The sequence below is a fragment of the Hibiscus syriacus genome, unplaced genomic scaffold, assembly GCF_006381635.1.
Source record: "Hibiscus syriacus cultivar Baekdansim isolate YM2019G1 unplaced genomic scaffold, ASM638163v2 tig00111758_pilon, whole genome shotgun sequence".
NCBI classification, from domain to species: Eukaryota; Viridiplantae; Streptophyta; class Magnoliopsida; order Malvales; family Malvaceae; genus Hibiscus; species Hibiscus syriacus.
In genome coordinates, this window is record NW_024063170.1 from 1,591,120 (window position 1) to 1,610,334 (window position 19,215).

A 19,215-nucleotide genomic window follows, 5' to 3' on the forward strand; every position below is an offset into this window, starting at 1 on the left:
TACTTTAATAAAAGACTATTTTAAAATTTCCTTTCATAAGAAAATCGTCCATAAAAATATAAAATAAACTTTACAGTGGGGATCCCAAAATAAAATATTTACACTTTAAAATATTACAAATTGACTCTTAACTGACTTTACAACTTAACTTTACAACTGGGTTTATGAATATACATGCACTTCAAAACTTGGTGACGTACTCAGCTCTACACTGGATCTGGACCTTGGTCACTCTAAATCTTCTAGAACTGGCTGATCTACTAACATGTCAATGAAAACATCCAAAGGTTGAGCTAACAAGCTCAGTCTCGCACGAACAACTAACTCATACTAAAAGTGCAACACTGAAAGGCTCATGCTGTCAAGTCTACTACTTTTCTATCAAGTCTAATGCTCTGCTTTAGTGAGTATACTCGTATACTCACTCTTTACTCTATGGTAGACATCATGGTGTGACTAAGGGGTTGCATCTCAGAGCTCACACACCCATAACTAACCCGCCCCTTGCAAGTGTTAAGGCCTCGACAAACGTAGTTAGTCAGTTTAAAGGCCTCGGCCCTACCTAAAGATATCCAGATTGATCTATACTTTCGACTCTTCTAGCTTCTCTAGAGGAACTCAGGTGTCCTGGTCGTTTTTCGAGCATTCAAACAAGACTAGTCTTATTTGATCATACTTTATTCTTGTTTCTACATTTGAAAAAAAACATTAATATTATTCTCACTTGTAGTTTTATTTGAAGTAATTATAAGTTTCTGGGAAACCCTTATCTCCTCTTAACTCAACTAACAATAAAACCCTCAAAACCTGGCTATTGGTATCGATACTGACTTATGAGTATATATACCCCTCTTCAAGTATCGATACTCAAGGAAAAACTATATTAAATCTGGAGGGTAGTATTGATACTAGCCCTTAAGTATCGGTACTCCTGTAAAAGTTTTGATACTTTACGTAAGTATCGATACTTTTAAGCTCTCTAGAATTTTAGATCTCGATACCAACGTGAGAATTTCGAAACTATGACCCAAAATATTGATACTCTTGAAAGTGTGTCGATACTATTCTTCATAAACACTCGATTCATGTTTGTAACATGAAAAATATTGATAATGCATTCATGTAGTATCGATACTCACCCTTAAACATGCCTTAATTAAGCACGAATTGACCTTCCAAACTTCTTGATTTTCCTACTTTGAGGTTTCTCAACTCTTATTAAATCTTATTTGAATCTTAGAGGGCATAAACAAGGCTTTAAAACATGTTAATAACTTCAAACATAAAACCTATTATGAAATCTACATAACATGATCATACTCAACTTTCTAGCTTTCTTGCATTGCTAATGACCCACTAAGGGTATGAAAGAGTTGTGAGTGTGTTACCTGACTTCCTTAGCTGCTAAAACTCTTCTTGAATCAACTAGGATTCACCTTAGCTTCATCATTTTCTTTAGAACATCACCCACCTCTTTAGCTAATAAAAAACAAAACTAAAGGTTACTAGCTTGTCTATGGCTTGGAAATTAAGTTAAAAATCTTTATACAACTCAAATTCTCCCAAACTAACTTAGAACACTTGGTTTTCTTAAAACTCCCATAAACTCATTTTTGGAAATCTTACCCAAAACTCAAGATTTGGGGCTTGAAATGAAGCTTACGGGATGAGGATTAAGGTTTTTAACTTGGTTTCTTCAATCTAGGCTTGGGATTCCTTAAAGCTTTAATATTTTGTTAGCTCTTGGAGAGGGAAAATGAAGAGAATTGAAAAGAAAATGAGAGATGTTTTTGGGGTTTGAAGCGTTCACATGAAAAGCACTTAAGGTTGGGGTTTTTAACCTTTTGTCAACACACTTTTTCGTCCTACTATGATTCAAACTCCTAAAAATAGGATAGAATTTTGCTAGGATTCAAACTCCTAAAAATAGGATATAGTTCTACTATGATTTAAACTCCTAAAGATAGGATCCACAAGCACTATAAATAGCCATTGTAACTCACTATTGTAAGACACGATTTACAGACAAAATACAGAGGAAAACACGAAAAATACAAAGGCAAAGCTATTGTAAACAATTTGAAAAGGAAATAAAAGGTAGCATTTTTTTATTCATTCATTTCTCGCATGTGCACGTTATTTTTTTGAGATTTGGTTCGAATAACCCAAAACGTGGGTTGCGTCGATGACCAAAAATGGGTGGGGTTTTGAAGTTTCGAACCTAGATCTACCCTAAGGCGTGTTCATTTTTTATCCCCCTAATGTGTAATATCAACGTTAATTGTCTTTCAAATTTGGCCCCAATCGTTATTTTTCTTTATATTAGTCCTTTTATTTATTGTATATATATTTTTATTTATTTATTATTTACATTATTGTCATTATATAAATAAATATACGTATGTTTTTTAAATGATTTTCAATTGATTTTTTTACACTATATATTATTATTATATATACATATATTTTTTATTTATTTATATTCATTTGGTTATTTTTTTAATACTATATTTATTATTTATATATATATATATATATATATATATATACTTTTTTAAATATTTTACTTATAAGCGTATTATTACTATATATATATATATTGTAATTATCTTTATTTAGTTTTTTTACTTTATCATTATATGTATTTATGTATGTTTTTAATAGTTTATTTATAAGCCAATTATCATTATATGTATAATTTTATATTTGGTTTATATATTTATTTATTTTTGGTTTTGGTTTTTTTTATTTATATTATATTATATTTTCATATTACTATTATTATTGTTATGATTATTTTTTCTATTTTACTCATTTATATATATATATATATATATATATATATATATATATATATTAATATTTCATTTATTTATTTTTCCTTTAATTTTTTTTACTTATTTTTATTCTTCATTTTTTTCATTTATTCATTTTTTCATTTATTCATTTTTCCCTCTAACACATCTTATGACTTTTTAAGGGTATTTTCGTCAATTAATCAGAGATAAGTAATTCATGATCAAATTTTACCTTTTAATTTAAAATTTCAATTTTCTTAATTAAGACAACTGGAATTACATAGTACCGAAAGGGCGGTTCAAGGGTGCTAATCCTTCCTTGACCGTAACCGACTCTCGAGCCCGACATATTTCTGGTAAGACGCAGATCAAGTAAGAAATAGGGTATTCGATCAACCCATTTATTTTTAAATAAATGATCGGTGGCGACTCCCAATCCACATTTTTCAAGTCGAAGCCCAATCTCGGGGCCCAACCGAAAGACGGTTGCGACAGCTTGGCGACTCCGCTGGGGATTCTCAAGTGAGTCAGGCTAAGGTAATTTTCAGTTGTCTTTTTAAAGAAAAGGGTAAGTTTAAATTTTAAGGTAACATTTCGATCCTTATTGCTTACTTTTGATTATATTTTTTCGAGTAAATAGTTATACTAACCGTTTTCTCAATGATTTCAGCCATTAAAGTCTTTTTTCATCTAAGGCTCTAAACCCAAGCTCCGAACCCGTTTTAAGTGGGGGTGAAAGCGACGCATTCGTGTGAATTTATTCACCGCATATGCCTAGCGAGTAACCTTCGGGATTCATATACCTTATGTCTTCGTGTGAATTTATTCTCTGCATAGACATAAGGGAATGTGTCCTCTCGAGTTTAACTTAGTCCACACAAGCCTGTGATGAGTTTAGGACTAAGGGTCTGGCACGCCCAAGGGGGCACCAGCAAGGAGAACTCGGGTACCGTTTTTTAGCACCTAAATCGGGAGACTTTGAAGAATTAGAGCCTACCCCAAAACCTCATTTCAAACCCTAAGATGCCAGAATTATTTCATGCTTTACTTTCTGTTCAAAGCATGCGAACTAGACAAATATGCGGTTAGGATTTGTTTGAAATTAGCATGAGGGATAGAGATCATGTCCGAGTAAGAATACTAAGCATGTTCGGGTAGATATCATGTGGGGTAGGGTTTTTCATTTTATTATTTTGATTTACCTCACTAATTTTTTTTATTTTGTTTTCATCATTTGCATCATAATAAGAGGCCATTGATCCCTAAAAAGGTGTTTGTTACACAAAATAATCTGAATTAATGGATAAAAGTGTTGTAATACAATAGATTAAAAACCCTGAGGTACGACTATGGTCCGAGAAGACTCAGAAGGAAAAAGGGAGACAGTCTTCAAGGAAGCTATGTGTCAGAACTGGTTAGCTACGCCTCTATTAGCCTAAAGCAGAACGACGTGCAAGAGCTTCGGGACATCTGGGGCAGTTGGAAGAATGATTGGAAACAGAAGTTCAGTCAGCGATATGGTGACATTGCACTTTTGCTTCATGTTAAGACCGATGAGCCCTTAATCAGAGCCTTGGTTCGATTCTGGAACCCGGGATACAGTTGCTTCACTTTTAACCAGGAGGACATGGTACCTACCATCGAGGAGTATACTACACTATTGCACTGTGAAAGCATTAAACTGGAGCGAGCCTACATCAAACACATCAAGAGTCAATCTTTCAAGAACATACTGGCTAAGATTACAGGAGTTGATGAAAAGTGGGTGACTGACCGACTCTGAAACAAAGGTAATGGGCAGGGAATTGAGTGGATCCACATAAGGAAACTAATGAATGACCACCCTGATGAATGGAAGACTATAGACCTTTTTTGCACTAGGTATGTATGGCTTGATCATCTTTTCAAAGATTTTGGGATGCATTGACGCAGCCGTGGTGGAACTGTTTGAGCAACTTCCGAAACGGGTCAACCTAGCACCAACCATCTTAGCCGAGACTTTTCGGTCTCTCAACCATTGCCGAAGAGCTGGCGGAGGTAGATTCATTGGATGATTTCAACTCCTTCAAGTCTGGATTCACAGCCACTTCTGGAAGAATAATGGGGTTGCCTACCGCCGATTTAGCACTAAGTATTCACCTTTGAGAGAGTTCATCACCATGAAATGGTATGAAGGAACTTCAAAAGAGAAGTGGATGAAAGTCTTCACTCATCTATCAAGATCGAGATATTACTTGGAGAGCCCCCTGGTTGTTCCTCAGTGACGTTCTTTTCCAATGTGGGGACTCTGACACTATGACCTTATCTGAACTTTGGGATGCAGTTGGGTATGCTCCATTGTTAGCACTTAGACATTATGGGGCACGTCAGTTTGTCCCAGCAACATGCGGACTAGCTAAATCAGAATTTGAGTATCACGGTGACAGTTATAAGAAGATGATCAAAGAGATTGTCGATTCATGGAAGAAAGTGTTACGGATGGATATTGTGGCTGCTAAAGACATGTTTACCCCAGACTATTTAGAGTGGCGAAGATTGCGAAAAAACGACAACACCCCGGTGCCAAACTGTGAGGACACACAGACCATGGAGGAGCATCTCAGGCATGTCCCTTCTGGACTTGAGATAGCCAAAACAGAGTTTGAAGCTGTGAAAAATGAACTAGGGAAGAGGATAAAGGAACTTGAGGCTGAGCGCTATCAGTGGAATCTAGATGCCGACTCTCAGAAAGATCGAGCAGACAAACTAGAAAGAGAACAAAAAGAGTCCGTTTAGAGCTCGAAGACTTGAGAAAGGGGTATCAAGATAAAGTCAAGGATAACTCCAAGTTGAAAGTGGCTTCTAAATACTGGAATGAGAGAGCTTAGAAGGACATATGAAGACTGCCCAGAGGCGCTTAGCAGGCAGTCAGCATCAAAACCAATGCTTGAGAATCCAGATGGTTGATCTGGAGAAACAACATGAGAGAGATGACAAAACAATAGTTGAGTTAGAAGCTATTGTAGATGGGTTCAAAAAGCAAGCAAGCAAGCTTCAGATAGTGCCCTTCGATGAATGTTTACAGTGGTGTTTCCGTTGGGAGCAAGCATAACAAATGGTGAAGGCCAAAGACGCAGTCATCCGAGACTTCCTGGATCAAGTAAATAAGGCAGCTCGTCATCTACACGGCCTGGAAATGGAAGCTGGAATGGTCCGACAAGGCATACAACCAGTGACAGATGAAGAAAGAAGACTTGTCAACCTACTAGAAGCTATTCGGGGTCTAGAGGATTTAGTCCGAATGTACCTTTGATTATTTTTACGTCTCTTACAAGATAAAACATTTTTTTCTAAGTAAAGATTATTTATAATAATAGACACTTTTCTGGATCAATGCCTCGAACATTTCATGCATTCTTGCATTTTGTATTTTTGCATTTTTGCATCTTCATCTACATTTTTAAGCATTTTCACTAACATGAAATTAAGTCATGGAGGATTCGATGAAGTGGTCTTAACCACATGACACCACATTGAAGCAAGATTTTAACAATTAAAGAAAAAGCTGATATCAATACAGTGGGAACCTGATCAACTGATTGTAGGACAAAGCCTGCCAGGATGATCTGAAGAAAGAGTCCACATATCCTAAGGACTACGATGTTGAAGCTGTTTGCAGTTGCCACATAAGAAGCCCCAAACATTCATCTAAAAATTGTAAGGCGCTTGCCGAAGAAGGGGGCATGGCGTATACCATTTGCACTTAGAGGATTGCTTTGTTTGAACACGTCTTTGATCTTTCATGTTTGCTTAATCTTTTAAAGGATTGAATTTATGCTACTTTTTAAGGTGGAGAAATTGAACAAATTTTAATCTTTAGTTCTTCGAATATTAAATGAATTAAGGATTCTTTTAATTCTTCAAGAATTACAGATTTTTGACATATGACAAGATTAGACCTTTCTTATCCTGTCTCAAACCCCAAAATAAAATACCTCGATTCTTTACCCAAAATAACTCATGGTCATTACCAAAAAGACCAAATTCTTGAACATTGCCTTTATCTTTTCGATACACCCATACCTTTCTTTAAGTCAATAAAATCACACCACTATCTTTTTGGACTCAAAATTGACATTTTAATACCATTAAAACCCAAGGCATTGAGTTGTTCATCTGAACATGAGTGTTATTCTAAAGACACAACTTGGGGCATCTCGCGGGGAGCTTGAACATTGAGACATCTGGGGAAAAAAGAAGAAGAATTCATCCGAAATAATTCTATCATGCATTAACTATATTGTTTTCATGTGAATAGAACTAATCCTGAAAATCTATCCCCCTGGGGATACCTCTTCTGTGAAGACTTACATGTATGAAATGATGAATGGCTTTCTCTCTTTATCCCTTCACAACAGGAGAAAATATATATCTCTTGTGTCCCCTTTTGAGCCTATAGTATTTTTTTTATGATTCAACCCTAACCAAGGATCACCCTCCACACTAGGGGGCAAGGTGGAAGAAATCTGCTCACATGAGTAAAGACATCGATCCAAAGGTGGACCAAATGGCAAGTGCGAAGATCCAATCAAGAACAAAAAAGAAAAGAAGAAAAAAAACAAAGAAAAAAAAACAAAGAAAAAAGAGAAACAAAAGAAAAAAAGAAAAAAAGAAAGAACAAAAATCAAAAAGAAAAAGGGACAAAAAGCACATGCAAAGATTCCCTAAAGACAAATGGCACATCAAGCTTCAAACTATGAGATTGATTAAGCACAAACATTCTCGAATCACTGAATCACTTCACTCGAAGATCATAGAGCATCAAGAGAGAGACATTTTGAGCAAGACATGATTGAAGGCATCAGAATGAATTGATCCTTGGTTCAACACCCTGAAACACTTGTTTGGGCTTATTTCTCCTTTTCTTTCATAACCATGAACCCTGGCCTATATTACGTGCCTTAAAATTCCCTTCTAATCATACATGGATTTCTAAACAGAAGAGACTATCTTCAGATTTCATCCCGCCCATCAGGATTAATCTTTGTTTGCAAAAAATAATGTAATTAATGCATGGTAGAGAAAAATAACAAAGAGGGGTTCAAGACGTAAATCTTGAATAACGTCTTGAAACCAAAGGAGGGTTCGAGTTGAAAACATGAAAAGGTGGCTCGAATATAAAATTTGTGCAACTGAGGCGATCACACAAATTCCTTGATACGGCATCACACAACCCGAGTGTGACCACGAAGGTTGGGAGTCAAAGAATACTTCCAGTAGAGGAGCATGCAAGCTACCCCATCAAACCGTTGAGCATCAAATGTCAAACCTTGAGCATCAAATGCCAAACCTTTGAGCATCAAATACCAAACCTTTACCAAACATAATAACCTGAGATTTATTTTTATCCTTTTCTTACTTAACCACTTCCCAAAAATAGCTTTGATCTTGGCACTTGTCAAATAGCTATAATTCATTAAAGGATTAACAATATAATTAATTCTTTGATATTCGATGAACTCTAGTTTATGATTCGTCTCAATTGTAAAACCGTGAAAGTGACAATATTTTCAAAACTTTGGATCAAACATTTTTCAAAACTCTTTTAATTGATATTTTCATAACTTTGAAAATAAAAGAGAAAGAAAAACATTTTTTTTCAAACAAGACAGTCTCTCTAGAGTGGATCTTGGTAAATGACATGTGACTTTTAGACACAAAACTCATGCTCAGAATCAATGCTGAAGCAAGAAATGAGGAACATTTGGGGCATCTTTGAAGATTCAACATTAAATATTGGGGTATTTTTAGATATTGGGCCATCATTTGGGGATTCAACATCCTAATGCAAATTATCAGACCTTTTTCAGGAGATCAAATATAACCAATTCATGTTACATGCATCTTATGCATACATTTTAGAGCATCATATTTATCATTTTCCATATACATAATTTTTTGTAGCTTTTAGAGTCAAGTTTCGACTTCAAGACGAAGGATACTCGATTCAAAAGCACCTTTAAAGATTCATGTTGGTTTCTTAACTCAACAGCAAGAAGCTACACTTCGACCAACTCGACAGATTGAAAATTTCTCTCGAACTCACAATTTGCTCGAGAGTAGATTTTAACTTCACAACGAAGGATATCTAGCTCGAAGCCAAACATCCACGATTTCAAATCCATGACGGAGGATATCGTGCCACTCAAGACAACACAAGTTCAACTTCACAACGAATGGACGGCTGGTTATCAACAACAATTTTCCAATTTTGGAGCCAATTTCAACTTCACAGCGAAGGATATTGGACTCCAGACAACGCAAGTTCAACTTCACGACGAAGGGACCGCTGGTTGTCAATAAACAATTTCCCAATTTCAGATCCAATTTCAACTTCACAGCGAAGGATATTGGACTTCAGACAACACAAGTTCAACTTCACGACGAAGGGACCGCTGGTTTTCAATAAACAACTTTCCAATTTCAGAGCCAATTTCAACTTCACAGCGAAGGATATTGGACTCCAGACAACGCAAGTTCAACTTCACGACGAAGGGACCGCTGGTTGTCAACAAACAACTTCTCAATTTCAGAGCCAATTTCAACTTCACAACGAAGGATATTGGACTCCAGACAACGCAAGTTCAACTTCACGACGAAGGGACCGCTGGTTGTCAATAAACAACTTCCCAATTTCAGAGCCAATTTCAACTTCACAGCGAAGGATATTGGACTCCAGACAACGCAAGTTCAACTTCACAACGAAGGGACCGCTGGTTGTCAACAAACAACTTCTCAATTTCAGAGCCAATTTCAACTTCACAGCGAAGGATATTGGACTCCATACAATGCAAGTTCAACTTCACGACGAAGGGACCGCTGGTTGTCAACAAACAACTTCTCAATTTCAGAGCCAATTTCAACTTCACAACGAAGGATATTAGACTCCATACAACGCAAGTTCAACTTCACGACAAAGGGACCGCTGGTTGTCAATAAATAATTTCCCAATTTCAGAGCCAATTTCAACTTCACATCGAAGGATATTGAACTCAAGACAACGCAAGTTCAACTTCACGACGAAGGGACCGTTGGTTGTCAATAAAAAACTTCCAAATTTCAGAGCCAATTTCAACTTCACGGAGAAGGATATTGGACTCCAGACAACGCAAGTTCAACTTCACGACGAAGGGACCGCTGGTTGTCAACAAACAACTTCTCAATTTTAGAGCTAATTTTAACTTCACAACGAAGGATATTGGACTCCAGACAACGCAAGTTCAACTTCACGACGAAGGGACCGCTGGTTGTCAATAAACAATTTTCCAATTTCAGAGCCAATTTCAACTTCACAACGTAGGATATTGGACTCAAGACAACGCAAGTTCAACTTCACGACGAAGGGACCGCTGGTTGTCAATAAACAACTTCCCAATTTTAGAGCCAATTTTAACTTCTCAGCGAAGGATCTTGAACCCAAGGCAACACAAGCTCAACTTCACGACGAAGGGGCGGCTGATTGTCAACAAAATTTCATTCAGAGTCAATTTCAACTTCACAGCGAAGGATATTGGACTCGAGACAACACAAGTTCAACTTCACAACGAAGGGATGACTGGTTGTCAACAAACAATTTCCCGGTTCCAGAGCCAATTTCAACTTCACGACGGAGGATATTGGACTCAGAACAATGCTCCTTACTTGGATTTCAACTTCACGACGAATGAAATCCAATTTCAGGCTCAACTTCACGAAGAAGGGGCCACCCGTGGTTTCAACTTCACGACGAAGGGAATCGTGCACACAAGAATCATCCATCTTTATATTGGATTTCAACTTCACGATGAATGATATCCAACTCAAAGAATGAGTATCTGTCAACAAAGACCTTCGAGTTCGACTACGCTCAGCTCCAAGGCACATCATTTACAGTATAACTCAAGGCTAGAAGGGTTATCTGTCATCAAAATTGTCGAGTTCGATTCCATTCAGCTCGATGACACATCAATTGCACTATTTTCCGGTTGCAGTTGAGGTTTTCAAGTTGAAAAGAGGATATGGGTTAACCGTGCTTTAGTGACAAGCAACCATTTTCAAGCAAAAGCTATCTGTCAATGAAAATTTCTGAGTTCGATTCCGATCCAAGGTCTTTAAACCGAGAAGAAGACCGAAGGGAAACGAGAAGCCTCGTGCTAATTCAAATTCTGAACTACGGCTTCAATTTCATATCATTTCAAGATGAACACAGCTTCACGACGGAGGAGTCATCTGTAACTCAATTCGACAGGGAGTTATTGAAACATCAGAGTCAATTTTCAACTCCACCGAACGAAAAGTGTGTCTTTTAATCTTTGTCCTATCCCCGTTACACGACTATGGGCAAAGAGGGGCAGCTGTCAACACACCTTTTCGTCCTACTAGGATTCAAACTCCTAAAAATATGATAGAATTTTGCTAGGATTCAAACTCCTAAAAATATGATAGAGTTCTACTATGATTTAAACTCCTAAAGATAGGATCCACAAGTACTATAAATAGCCATTGTAACTCACTATTGTAAGACACGATTTATAGACAAAATACAGAGGAAAACACGGAAAATACAAAGGCAAAGTTATTGTAAACGATTCGAAAAGGAAATAAAATGTAGCATTTTTTTGATTCGTTCATTTCTCGCATGTGCACGTTATTTTTTTGAGGTTTGGTTCGAATAACCCAAAACGTGGGTTGCGCCGATGACCAAAAATGGGTGGGGTTTCGAAGTTTCGAACCTAGATCTACCCTGAGGCGTGTTCATTTTTTATCCCCCTAATGCGTAATATCAACGTTAATTGTCTTTCAAATTTGGCCTCAATCTTTATTTTTCTTTATATTAATCTTTTTATTTATTGTATATATATTTTTATTTATTTATTATTTACATTATTGTCATTATATAAATATATATACGTATGTTTTTTAAATGATTTTCAATTGATTTTTTTACACTATATATTATTATTATATATGCATATATTTTTTATTTATTTATATTCATTTGGTTATTTTTTTAATACTATATTTATTATTTATATATATATATATATATACTTTTTTTAAATATTTTACTTATAAGCGTATTATTACTATATATATATATATTATAATTATCTTTATTTAGTTTTTTTTTACTTTATCATTATACGTATATATGTATGTTTTAATAGTTTATTTATAAACCAATTATCATTATATGTATACTTTTATATTTGGTTTATATATTTATTTATTTTTATTTTTGGTTTTTTTATATTATATTATATTTTCATATTACTATTATTATTGTTATGATTATTATTTTTCTATTTTACTCATTTATATATATATATATATATATATATATATATTAATATTTCATTTATTTATTTATTTATTTTTCCTTTTATTTTTTTATTTATTTTTATTCTTCATTTTTTCATTTTTTTCATTTTTTCCCTCTAACACATCTTATGACTTTTTAAGGGTATTTTCGTCAATTAATTAGAGGTAAGTAATTCATGATCAAATTTTACATTTTAATTTAAAATTACAATTTTCTTAATTAAGACAACTGGAAATTACGTAGTACCGAAAGGGCGGTTCAAGGGTGCTAATCCTTCCTTGACTGTAACCGACTCCCGAGCCCGACATATTTCTGGTAAGACGCAGATCAGGTAAGAAATAGGGTATCCGATCAACCCATTTATTTTTAAATAAATGATCGGTGGCGACTCTTAATCCACATTTTTCAAGTCGAAACCAATCCCGGGGCCCAACCGAAAGACGGTTGAGACACCTTTTAAACCGACTATGGGTAAACTACACTTTTGGTCCCTCACTCTTTTACCCCAACTTAAAACCATCACTACCTTTAACTCTTGGGCCTACTTTAAGCCCAAACCACTCATAAACTAGTCTAAACTGACTTGGGAAATCTAATGGGCTCGACTTACGGGTTTTAGTTTGACCCAAAATACGGACCCGAGATTGGAGTATCTCATAAATATTCAAGCATCTAATCACTAAATAAACTAATAATTAATTAATACATGCCAAATTTATTATTTAACATATAAATATATTAAATTAAATTAAATAATTTCTCATTTTAATTTAAAATGAAAAGTAATTAAATTATTATTCATATATTTTATAAAATTAATATTAGTTTATTTTAAAAATTAAATGTATTGTATCATAAGTTAAATAATAATTAAATATATTTAACTTAAATTATTTAATTTAATAACGTAAAATAGTTTAGTATAACTATAAAATTATTATTTATATATTTTATAAAATTAATATTAGTTTATTTTATACGTTTAGTTTATACGGACTCAACTTTTAACCCTCATTAATATAACTATAAATTAAATATTTTTTCATAAAATACAAACAAAATATATAAATTAAATAACGTAAAGTAGTTTAGTACAAGTTAAATAAGCTGCTCTATCATCTTTTGTCTTCCCAATTATCCATTTTAGTAATTGAATGCTTGAGATTCATCATGGGTTTAAGCTCTTCTCTGGGTTTATATCACACCAGTCATCTAGTTTGAGCTGCGGATCCTTTTGTCATGGTACCATCCTTGTATTTCTCTTCATCTTCATGAAGATTAGAGTTTTTAATGAAAATCCCAAATTTGAGACTGGGGTGTTCAATAGAAAATCCAGTCATTTTCAAGTAGAGAAATGTTGGTATTTAATTAAAGCTAGTTATGTCGCGGGTTTACAATCTTACAGATGACCCTTTTTCCATTGACAAATCGTCTCCCAAGGGTTCGAGCAGCCCCCAAGGCCTTCATTCCGTGGTTTCGCATCCAATTTCACGGCTTATCTCATCCGCAAGGCGAAAAGGGGGCAAAGGCAATCCAAAAGCAAGAGTCTTGGTTCGTCAAGGTTGTATGCACTCTCTTTGTTTACTCACAGACGTTGGATGATTTCTGTTTGGGTTACTTGAGCAAGAATTTGAATCCTTCGACTGAATTCGAAGTTGTTAAGTGGTTAAACAATCCGGCTATCAGATTGAAGTTTTTCGAGTTAAGTAGGGAGAATCTTGATGTTACTCATTCTTTTTGGACTTATAACTTGCTTATTAGGTCATTTTGTCATGTGGGTTTACATGGTTCTGCTAAGTTAGTTTTTGATTATATGAAGATTGATGGGCATTTGCCTGATAGTACTTTGTTAGGGTTTATGATCTCAGCTTTTGGGAGGGCTGGTGAATTTGATATGGCAAGGAAATTGCTTGATGAAGTTCAGTCTGATGATGTAATGGTCACCGTTTACGCAATGAACAACTTGTTGAATATGATGGTTAAGGAAAGTAAGCTAGAAGAGGCAGCTAAGTTATATAAAGAGAATGTAGAATCGAACTTCAAACCGGATACTTAGACGTTCAATATTCTAATTCGAGGACTTTGCAGAGTTGGGAAAATGAATCAGGCTTTTGAGTTTTTTAATGATATGAAGAGCTTTGGTTGTTTCCTGATATTGTTTCATATAACACCATTATAAATGGATTATGTAGGGCAAATGAGGTAGACAAAGGTCGTTGTTTATTGAATGAAATTCGTTTGAGAGATGATTGTTCACCGAATGTTGTGACTTATACATCGATCATATCTGGTTATTGCAACTTGGGCAAGATGAAGGAGGCATCTGCTCTTTTTAGTGAGTTGATAAATTCCGGAACTGCACATGGTGTTGTTACTTTTAATGCTTTGATTGATGGCTTTGGAAGAGTTGGTGATATGCTTTCCGCTAAATCAATGTATGAGAAGATGACTTCTTTTGGTTGCAGTGCCGATGTTGTTACCTTCACCTCCTTGATTAACGGGTATTCTCAGATCAGAGATGTGAACCAGAGTTTGCAGCTTTGGAATGCAATGGAAGTGAGAAATATATCTCCAAACGTTTATACCTTTGCAATTACTATTAATGCTCTATGCAAGCAAAATAGAATACACGAGGCTCGTGGACTTTTGAGGGAGTTGCAATGTAGGAATATTGTTCCAAAACCATTTATCTTCAACCCTGTGATTGATGGGTTCTGCAAGGCCGGGAATTTGGATGAGGCCAACCGGATAGTCGCAGAGATGGAGAACAAATGTGAACCTGATAAAGTGACATTTACTATTCTCATTATCGGGCATTGTATGAAAGGAAGAATGCTTGATGCAATTAGCATTTTTGATAAAATGTTATCAGTTGGTTGTGCCCCAGACGGTGTCACTGTACACTCTTTGATATCTTGCCTTTTTAAAGCTGGGATCCCCAATGAAGCCTTTCGAATTTCCAAAATAGCGTCACAGGACATGAAGTTGACTGTTTCAACTTCCGTGGATAACAATGCTTAGTTGAGCATAAATAGAGACGTGTCTGTGGCTGCTTAAGCTAATAGCTTCCCTGATCGTCAAACTTGGTTTCATCCCCAAATATCAAGTATTCAATCAAGCATCTTGAGCCCGAAGCACAATTGACGTAGCATTCGGTAAGTGAAGTCTTTGTGGTCTTTCATTCAGATCATAAACTGCATTCATGCCATTTATTATCAATCAACTCTTTAAACTGGATATTTATGAAATTACAAGTCTGCAAAGTTGGCCTTTATATTTTTTCTCCATCCGGCTAGTCCCTTTGTTCATTCTCCATGTATGTTAAAAGGCTCACCATCAACTTCGTCAGGGACAACTTTAATTGCCAGGTAGTTCAACACTCTTCTTAACCAGAAATCAATATCCATTTTTCTTTTTCAATCAATGCGGCACTTATAACTAGCAAACGCTACTTAGAAAATGAATCCGAGAATTGGAGATTACTTGCAACCTCAGAAAGATGCATACTTTTTGAGTTTAGATAGTTGAAGCAGCTGTATGCATGTGTACATGGATGTGTAATATTAGAGCATCTGTTGTTAAGTCTTATTCGTAGGACTTGAAGGATTGATGTCGAGTTGCATTGTTTATTTACTTCATTTATTTTTAACGTATCATTGTTGTTTCTTCGTGTTTGCAGGATCTCAGATAAGTATTTTTCAAGATATTGTAGACTTTATGGTACTGTGTCGTTGCTTCTTAACCTTATATGAGGGATATAGGAGCTTTAAAGCTACTCAATCTTAAATCTGAACTTGGTAGGGGAACAACACCAGTAAATGATTTATAAAAGGCACCTTGCATGGTATGCATAATGAGTCGGAAAGGACCACAGAGGTTAGCTATTTATCCTCCCAGTTTGGTATCTGTTGTTCCATGTCCGGTAAAATCTCGATCATAGTAATGTAAAGTTAAGCAATTCCATATTTAGGGTCAAGAAAAGGGGAACGGGTAGGTCAATTTTGTGTTTTCGATTTCATTATCTGGGGAAATTTCGATATTGTTTTAAGCTTCTTGGATGATACCTGCTATAAGTAACGTTCAGCATGTAAAGATTGTTAGAAATTTCCGGAAGATTAATAAAAATATTTCCTCTCTATCATGCGAGTACTCTTGATTCAATTTCCTCGACATTAGCCTCCGCTAACAAGGATGGTATCGTGTTTTCTTGTCCGAGGGCTGATATAGTGTTATGGGGGGAAATTATCCATATCAACTAGACATGGATTGGACCAAAGGTCGGCCGTGCAATCCGGGAATCCTTGTATCGGCAGCATTAAAAGAGAGAATGTGATAATCCTTTCATGGACGGTATTAAAAGAACATGCAAGTTGAGTGATCTTTGGGGGAATAATAAAACCACATAAGTTGATGAAATTTTTGTTACACAACAAGCATGTTAAATATGGAACTACATTTTTGTCTTTGTTGTGTACAACAGATTTGCATCTTATAAATGCCTTTGTAATTATTGAATATCAAGTCAAGCACCCTCAACAGTTGCTCAATCAGATGAAGCAACAATAGGGTATGATGCACATGTTGCCACACCTGCAACAACCAAATTGGATATATAAGCATAAAGGGAATGTCTAAAAAAATTATGAATTAGTCTTTGGAGGATCATATTCTCTTAGCCATATCTTATGAATAAGCATTGAACACGCGCCAAAAAAAAGTCTGAAATCCAAGGGAGGATGAGACTTACCACACATGTTTTTCCCCATCTCCATCTTGAAGTAGCCATTTTCACCCCAATCGGCTCCCCATGAGTTCTTGATGAGCCAATATGGAACACCGTTCTCAACTCCGTATCCGACTGCGAGAACAGCGTGGTTCACATCCTGCAACACAAAAAAAGCCCGGATTTGGATTAGGCACAAGATGTGTTTGACACATCTATATTTGACGGTAAGACAAGAAAAACCTTACCTGTGAAGTTTTACCACATGTTTCATCGGAGAAAATCCCCCTTTTGTAATGCCGGAAACTAGAGATTACTTGATATGCCACGCTAACTGGCCGAACCAAGGCGACTGCATGCTTTAATTCGTCTTCAGCACCCTGAAGAAAGATGAAACATTTAAATCCACAAGGAATTCATTTTCCAGCTTTATACAAGAAAAAGCAACAACATGAACTTACCATGGTAATGTTGACAGAGCCAACGACTTTCACACCCACATTTTTGGATGAGAATTTGCATACACCATCTTTTCCAGTGTAGGGGTAAGATTCCTCGGTATCAAGTCCGCCGTTATATTTGATGTATTCAAAGGCTTGAGACGGCAACCCACCGTGGCAACCTTTGTTATTAAAGGCTCCAGCACAGTCCACAAGCTGCTGCTCAGATAGAGAGATTGCTTTCCCAAATGCCTGATGGTAAGCTGCCTCCAAAGCCCCAGTGGTACTGCAATATCCAAATGCATAAAATTCACAGCTTAAAACGTTTACGAGCTCAACATTTTTATTGAAATACTCGTATCCGACATTTGTGTCTAACACAAATGTCGGATACGAACACGAGAGCTAACCTGAATGTCCAGCAAGATCCACAGTGGCCTTGTTCTTTGACAGGGCTGACAATGCCTGCTTCCCTCCAATCTTTCTGCAGATATTATTCGATTATTATGCATTTGTTACATCCAACAGTCGAACCGAATACAAATAGTATTGCATCGTAAAATATTTTTTATGTTCATATTTGTACCGATTCAGGAAGGACGGCATCGGTGAGTTGGTGATTGCCCTTTAGAGTAGCGGAGCAGTTTTGAGCAGCTCCGAGCTTGTGTTTTTGAAACTCTTCCCAGCTCCAATCAGCAAACTCTGCATCGTTGACTCAAACAAATAATCAGCTCATAATAAAATACAAAACAAACATCATGAGTTCACAGTTCCACCTGAGCCAAAGTAAGTTCACGCTACCATTGACATGTAACCAAACATACTGCAACTGATCTCAGCTAAATCAGCTCCGTGCTTGAATCAGACAAGTCCGGTTAAGAAAAAGAACTTACGATTAACACCAAGAGTATAAGATAAGCCTTTCTTGTTAGTAGATCGGATTAAATCCAAATTCTCTTGGAAAATCTGAAACCGAAGCTTCATCTCCTCAACGCTCTCGTACCTCCTTCCATGTCTATACCAAATTATAAAAAAATCTCACAATCCCATCTACATTTTCAATTTTTCTCGAGGTTTTCTTTTCTTAGAGTACTAAACCAAAGAAGCAAGTTAGAAGGTTTGAATCAACGAGTAAATGAAAGCTTACTTGTAAGCAAAGCGGGCGAAGGAGAGAGCACAACGAGTATGGCCGATAACATTAAGAACAGATGACTCGAAGCCACGGAGACCATCGGATACCATCTGAATAGGATTGGAGTCTTCGAAAGTTGATGCCCCGGCAATGCAGCATAGCATAAGGATGATGGATGATACCAACGTTAATGGAGCCATGACTATGCTTTTTCTTTTGAGAGCTCTGTTCAGTGGAAGTAGAAATTTAAAGGGAGAAGAAGCGGGTTGGCTGATAAGAGTAAAAATAAAATAAAATATAGTAATAAATTAATACCTCCAATTATGGTCATTAGGAAGTTCTTAAGAATTTATGGAGATTCCAACTATGCTTTATTAGACCATAAAAATGGTAATTTTAACCGAATAATACCATATAAAAAGATTATTTACCGAAATTTAACTACAAGACAAAATGATAAAATTCATTATTAATGTTTACGTGAATAATACCACGGTCATATTTTAATTATCTCTAATATCATCGACGTTAATGTGTATTAACTCACATTAGCCGGGTAGATTTTTTCATTGATGCATCCCAATCGTACAATGTTGAATAGTCAGTGAAAAATATTTACTACGTAAGTGTCCGATCAACAATTTCATCATGGAATACAAGCGTCTTATCAGCAATTTCTTCGTTGAATAGGACTAACAAAGACCTAAATGATAACACCGATGTATATGATTGATTAGACTAAATATGGTAGTAAGAATGGATGAGTTAAACTTGTGCCAAAC

At 35.8% G+C, this 19,215-nt stretch overlaps 1 protein-coding gene and 1 pseudogene across 1 annotated transcript; one reads left to right on the forward strand and one right to left on the reverse strand.

Moving 5' to 3' along the window:
- The first annotated feature begins 13,275 nt into the window (after positions 1-13,275).
- Positions 13,276-15,587, forward strand: LOC120169290 (annotated as a pseudogene).
- Positions 15,588-16,681: 1,094 nt separating this feature from the next.
- LOC120169344 (thiol protease aleurain-like) lies at positions 16,682-18,658 on the reverse strand. Its single transcript, XM_039177508.1, has 8 exons — positions 18,449-18,658; positions 18,195-18,316; positions 17,888-18,003; positions 17,712-17,785; positions 17,323-17,587; positions 17,110-17,241; positions 16,886-17,021; positions 16,682-16,728 (listed from the first exon to the last, which is right to left on the reverse strand). The coding sequence occupies exons 1-8, from the start codon at positions 18,631-18,633 to the stop codon at positions 16,682-16,684; spliced, it is 1,077 nt and encodes a 358-aa protein (XP_039033439.1). The 5' UTR covers positions 18,634-18,658.
- Between the last annotated feature and the right edge of the window lie 557 nt (positions 18,659-19,215).